The 6,648-nt window shown below is 36.5% G+C and overlaps 1 protein-coding gene across 1 annotated transcript; it reads right to left on the bottom strand.

The window, feature by feature from the left end:
- Nucleotides 1-1,012: 1,012 nt before the first annotated feature.
- Nucleotides 1,013-6,067, bottom strand: LOC108667129 (NF-kappa-B inhibitor-interacting Ras-like protein 2). The gene is made up of 4 exons (XM_018154115.2): nucleotides 5,988-6,067; nucleotides 5,452-5,596; nucleotides 2,813-3,055; nucleotides 1,013-2,336 (listed from the first exon to the last, which is right to left on the bottom strand). Exons 2-4 carry the CDS (start codon nucleotides 5,548-5,550, stop codon nucleotides 2,109-2,111), a joined length of 570 nt encoding a protein of 189 aa, XP_018009604.1. The 5' UTR covers nucleotides 5,551-5,596; nucleotides 5,988-6,067; the 3' UTR covers nucleotides 1,013-2,108.
- Nucleotides 6,068-6,648: the final 581 nt, after the last annotated feature.

Raw genomic sequence — 6,648 nt, 5'->3', positions numbered from 1 at the left:
ATGAAGCATGGGTGCGCCAAAAGCCCGCTGGGCCATAGGCCAAATGGGTGGTGACAGTACGGGGTGCAATTGGGATAGAGTTGGATGAAAAAGAGTGGAAAAGAGAAATAAAAACGCGAGTTATAGACTATGGGCTGAACGTGTGGAAGCAAGCAATGGAGGGAAAGGACACTCCAAGACTGTATCAGATGAAAGCAATGTCAAAATACGAATGTATGTATGATGGTAGTAGAGGTGGGGACCTTCTGTTTTGTGTTAGGACAGGGGCGCTAGGTGTGAATGGACGAACATACAAGTGGAATGAGAGGAGGGAAGGTAGATGTTTTATGAGTGATGGGATAAGAAGGAAACTGTGCACCTGTTGATGGAATGTGTGGCGTATGAGAGCGTCAGTCTATGATGGTGATTCTGAGAGAGGTGAGATTAACAAAGTGGTGTATGAGAGAACAAGCGAAGAGTGGATGACAATAATTATGGGTCTGTCTGAGGGAGCAACTGCGGCTATGTTTGAGAGTGTGAAGAGATATTTGGAAAACTTGTGGAGGATTAGGGAGAGGAGTATGAAGAGAGTGGGATCTTGAGGTATATAGGGCTGAGAGAAGGGAGGGTGGGAAGACAAATGTGACCGTGCCGAATTGTTTAGCAAGTTGTTTCTTTAGGATGTTGCACAGCGAAATTAAGCTTTTTTTTCTTAGGATTGCTGTGAATACGTTTCATTTGTTAACATAGGAGTGTGAACTTTCAATTTTTTGACGATAGGAAATGAGCTTTTATGCAGCGTGTATGACCGATTTAATGGTCGTGACCGGAGGTCACCACGCACCCCAATTCCAAAGTTATGTTCCCGGAGAGTGACATACGGCGGTAGTGGATTAGATAATTCGTCATTACCTTACAAACTTCATCCATATTAAAATATCCTCAACCTTAGTTTGAGAATATGAGAATTGAAAGGCAGAATTCAAAGTATTACACAAGCGTATAGGGGACAAACAAACCTCAACACGCTAAAAAAGTTTAATATACTTAATATTTGAACTTTATTTATTTATAAATATATAGTCAGATCTATTGTTGAAAGTATAGCTGCCACAGAGCAGCACAATTTTTGGTCAACATGGCAGTGGCTCACGAGTGCCGTTAGAGCTTGGCATCCACATGCACAAAAATAATCTAAGCAAAGAGATGAGAATTGAACTTTTTCTCATTTAACGAGCATAATAATACTTTATACAAAAGATTTCATTTGAAATTCGCCGAATTATGAATAATACACTTATTAATAAAAAATATCTTCGAACACAAAATATACGAGGGAACCGATTTTCCAGACTGACAAAAATATTGAAAAGTGTTCATAGTAAATAACTATCGGTAAATCAAACGCCTATAAAAAAAATGTGAATACCGGTTAAATTGCTTTATAAACGCCTTCGCTTAAAATTACCGAGTACTTCTTACAAATTAATTAGTATGTAAAAATGAGAACCGCGATATTTCTATAAAGTTAAATCACATACTTGGATTGCCAAATTAATAATAAATAACAACAGTAATAATAATCCAAGAGAGACAAATGTAGAGGAAACGAAATGTTCAACTACGAGCTTTACACTATTAAAAAATGGCAGTTTCTTCGGGCAACTCAATTACCATGATCTGTTTAAAAATTATAAGCCGGACTCTGGATTCAGTAATGAATTAGCTACCTACTGACAATAGCACTGAGAAATGCTACTAAGACTTCATTTTCGAAAATTTAGTTGAAAGGGATAATGGGATTTGTCCGTGCAAGGGATAGTTTTTTCCCACGAAAAAGGCAATATTGTGAGACAAGAGACAATATTGTGAAACAATAGAAACTACCGTATCTGCGCTAAAAACTTCGAGCTAAGGCCGTAACAATAACACTACACATATAATCTATACATAAAATAGAGAGCCTATATTTTTATTCGATTTTTGGAGATACTGTAACCACTAAAATTGGGTCAAATGTCTCAAGGAACATTCTCTCAGATTTTTCAGAGCGTCAATCATATGTATACCAATTAGTCTCAATGACACTTTTACATCTTTTCGAGTAATTATCAATACCACAAATTTAACTACTCTTTAGACTTTCTGCCGACCATGTAGAACTGTGGTAAGGATGTCTTGCTGGGCTGGGGTGCCAGTCTTGAGGCTAGTTCAGCAAGAGGTTCTAAGAGGCTGGAGCGGTTGTGCACTGATGCGTCGCAGTGCCGCAGTCGCTCAGCTGCCGCCCATCGTTGCGCTGCTTCACGTACGGGAGACACTCGTCCATCGCTGCGGCATCCGACTATCACAATAATTGCCTGTGTACGTCAAGAAAGAAATACAAATAATGGTTTGTGAACAATTAAGCGGTGTTAAACTTTAACAGAATCCCAAAGTCAAGGGAACTGTAATAGTTGAAAATTAATTATACATCCAGAAAATGCAGGTGACAATAAAGGGCATTTTTCTTTGGTGTTAAAGCCACATTTAGCCTGACACCACAAATTTTGAATTTAGAAGACCAAAAATTAATTATTTTTTATTAATAAAACAATATGAAGTTTCCCAATAACAATCAATTCAAAAATTTATTTGTAAATTAGTGTGTAATTCACAGGTATTTTGACAAGTTAGTACTAAAAATTTGTAAGGTGTGTTGCATACATTTCCACTATGTAAAACAATAAAAAGGAATAAAAAGATGTAAGATTAAATAAAATTCATGAGCACAAAATGAAATATGAAACGAATCAGAAATTAGTAAGAAGGTATTCACGTACGTAGATATACTCACATCTTTCTTTTCTTTGTGCTTATCAATATCTTTTTTGACCTCCATGATCGCCTGTAAGGACGTCATGTCGAGGGTAGAATACACTAGCATGTATGCGTCAGCAATGCCATGATGGTGCGAGTGCAGTGCTTTGGGGCCTCGAACATCAAGCCCTGCTGTGTCATAAAACCTTAACTTCTCTTTAGTGCCTCGGTCAGTCTCAACCAAGCAGACGTATGTATCTTCTATTGTTGGAATATACTCCTGCACATATTAAACACTGAGTGAGATAAATGATTCAATGTTCTAAGCATTTGACATGCTTTTTTGTGTCTTGTCTGCTAGATGTTACAAGCTTTCTCATGAACAATATACAAAATTTTTTATGAAAAAATTATAATGCTAATTATGTATTAGACTCCTGCGTCTCAAAATAATTTTCTCAAAATGAACCGGGACAGACGAAACGAGACGAGAAAATTCCGGGAAAAAAATAACGGGACAGAGGGCACAATTTCTCCTGGAATAAACGTATGAACCGAGACATGACTTCTGTCCCAGACTTAAAAACTTGTGTCCCGGTAAATTATGAACCGGGACGAGACAGACAGATTTGAAATGAGACATAACGAGACGAGATTTGTCTTAATTATTTAAGACAAAACAAGTTTTTCGATTATGATACGAATCATTTCAAAAACATGGGTTGAAGAATGACAATTTAGCCCTTTATTGCTAATAGGGCCATAGACAGTTACCAGTTAAATCGAGTTAATTGCAGATTTAGCAAAATTTGTCTGACTAACTGACATGGCAGTTAATTAGTGGTCCGACAAACACCGCAAACCTGTCGATGCAAGTATGGCTGAGTATAGAGTCAAAAATGTTACTCTTAAGTCTTAACTAAGGCTTCGATGGCGCTTATGGGAACCGTACGAATATGAGTCAAGTTTATTACGCGTTCAGAACAAGTTCGGGCGTCGTGGAGCGCATAGGGAGTAGGGACGCAGTGTCTAGATTAGTCGGCCAATTAGTAGACAGTGGAGTGGAGTCCTGGTAAGATATTCCTAATAATACTAAAGCTAGTATTGGATTATCTCTGCCTTTAGTAAAATTTTGTGCTACGCCTCCAGGATATCTTCACAATTGCGGTTTCCTGAATTGTTATCAAACACTTGGGCTTGTTTAACGTTATTCAGAAAGGATACACATGGATATTTCGAGTTCTTTTTTGAAGATGAAACTATTATATTTTTTCCAACTTAAATTTTGTTGTATTTCAAATGTTGTTGATATTTCTTTCCAAACTTTTTTGTTGAAGGAGATTGCTTAAGGCAAGATCGATGAATCTGATTCTGTGATTGAGCTGGAGGCAAATCAAAGTCTGTACAGTCATCCGATGTCACCAGCTACAGCTAGTATAGCCTCCTCCAAACCATCATAGAACACAATTTTTGAAAAAAACGTGTTTTTCCATTTTTATTCGCCTGTCAAGATCAAGTACCATATTAAACCACAACATGTATTCGTAGCAAAAATCATTTCAATTGCCGAGCTCTAATCTGAATAGTAAAAGGATACGTCTCAAGTTATTATATAAATGCAGAGGTGGGCAGTAGCGAGCTTCATGTAGCGGTAGCGCCCGCTACATATTTAAGTAGCGATACGAGGTTTTGTCGCTACAGCGCTACTGCTACATTTATAGATAAAGCCTTTAGATTTTACTTAATAGTAATAAATATTATTTAAAAACAAGCATGATACAAACGTAATATAAATTACAGAATAAAACTGTACGAAAGATTTCGGTGTAATGTTGTCAACCTCAGCCTGTTACTAGTGTCAACATGTTAGTTGTTACCAGAGGTGGGCAGTAACGCGCTACATGTAGCGGCCGCTACATTTTCGGTAGCGGCGCTACATTCAAGCAATTATAGAGGTAGCGGTAGCGCCCGCTACATTTCGAGAATGTAGCGGTAGCGGCAGCTGCATTTCAAAGTAGCGCTGCCCAGCTCTGTATAAATGTTTGATGGTAAGCCAAAGTTTACACCACATCAATAATTGATTCGTCTCGTAAGGTCTCGTTAAAATGGCTATAAATTCCGGGAAATTTTAAGGTACCTATTTTAGCAGGGATGTCTCGTCTCGTCTCAGTATCGTCCCGGAATTCCTATGAAGGGCTGAAAATTGTCCTGGTTTTTATTGCGAACCGGGACAGAGCCTGTTGTCTCGTCTCGGATAAAAAAAAACCAAACGCAGGAGTCTATTATATATGGAGTCTCAGCAGTGAAGGGGCAATTTTTTTGAAGAGAAAATATAATCTAAGACATGTCTAGGATGAAAAATGAGAGCTGTGCATTTAATAGGAAATATTTCACAGAATGCATTGAGTAGGAAAGACATATAGAAAATATAAGTTCAAATTATTGGCGATATTCACACACCTGAGTAAAAAAAACTTTCCGCAAACATTTAGTACTTATTCTTTCCATATGGTAGGAAAGTAGTTTGTTTCTATAAAGTAGTTATTGATAAATGTTATTTTTGTATTGAAAACTTGTAATAGGTACAAAAAATAGGACCAGATTCTTAGGGAAACAATAATGTACAAATGAGATTATAAAAACCTTTAATTGACAAAAGTAAATTTACTTGCATACCCGATCAGTAATAGTGTTGGCAAAAATTGCACATTCGAGCAATGCTGTCTTGCCCACACCTTTGAGGCCAGACACAATCACCCGACTGCTCCTGCCCATTGCGCTACGCGCTCCAATGGCTTTAGAGTAGAATTGGGACCAGATCCTGAAATGGATAGAAAAATGATGTTTGCATCACTAGACTTGAGCTTAAGAAAGCTATTGTTTCTCATAGGGCTATAGAAACAGAAAGCTATATTATGGGGCTGATATTACAATTGTGAAATGGCTTCTTGATAAGGAGATTGTGCTGAATTGCTTGGCTTAAAAAGTGTATTTTTGTTCAAAAAATGTTTAAATTCATGGTTCAAAAGAAAAATTTTTGGCTCAGAGATTCAGAGCATAGATGTTTTGCAAATCCCCATTGGCTCTAGAAGGCAATATGATTAAAAAAAAGGTACTACTAAGACATTCTAGGAGACTAATAAACGTTTATCGTTTCTGTTTGTGAAAAATTTACAATAGTATGAAAATTTTTATTTTTTACCTTTATTTACCTTATAAACTTTTTGCAGAGCTTTTCAAATCACAAACAATTTGCACTCTAATTTTATGACAGATAAAATATTTCTCCAGAAATCATCAGAGAGATCCAATTTTGAATGATAATGATTGAAATTTTTTGATAAAACCATTCTATACAAATGAAATGTTAAAATTGTCTACCATCAATAACACAAGAGTTGATAGTCACCAGACGTGACTAGAGTATATATATGTATTGTATATACCTACTACTTGGATATATTTTGCACTAACTGCACTCAAAGTCTCCTCCTTGAAAAAAATCTATGTATATAACACTGGTCAGAATTGGAATTTGTAGGGTTCAATTACCACTTTATAACTACAAAGCTTTTTAAATTGCATTAGAATGTTGTGCTTCAGTTTTGCAAACAAAAATACCTGCTCTAAAGCAACATATTCCCCAAAAATTGGCATCCTGCAGCTCGACATAGCACTTTGTTAAAAATTAAATAGGAGACAATATTTAATTGGATTATTTCGTAAGTTGAACCCAAAGTATTGTAGTATGTCAAATTCAAAACCCATAGCACAGGTTATATAAAAATTAAATGATAATCATATTTGGGGTTTGGCTAGGATTTTAGGCCTATATGATAAAAAATGTAACTCAGTACCCACTGCAGTGAGTGA

This window comes from Hyalella azteca, unplaced genomic scaffold (genome assembly GCF_000764305.2).
Source record: "Hyalella azteca isolate HAZT.00-mixed unplaced genomic scaffold, Hazt_2.0.2 contig15351, whole genome shotgun sequence".
NCBI classification, from domain to species: Eukaryota; Metazoa; Arthropoda; class Malacostraca; order Amphipoda; family Hyalellidae; genus Hyalella; species Hyalella azteca.
Note: the sequence above shows the minus strand (reverse complement) of the source record. Positions and strands in the feature narration are given on the sequence as shown.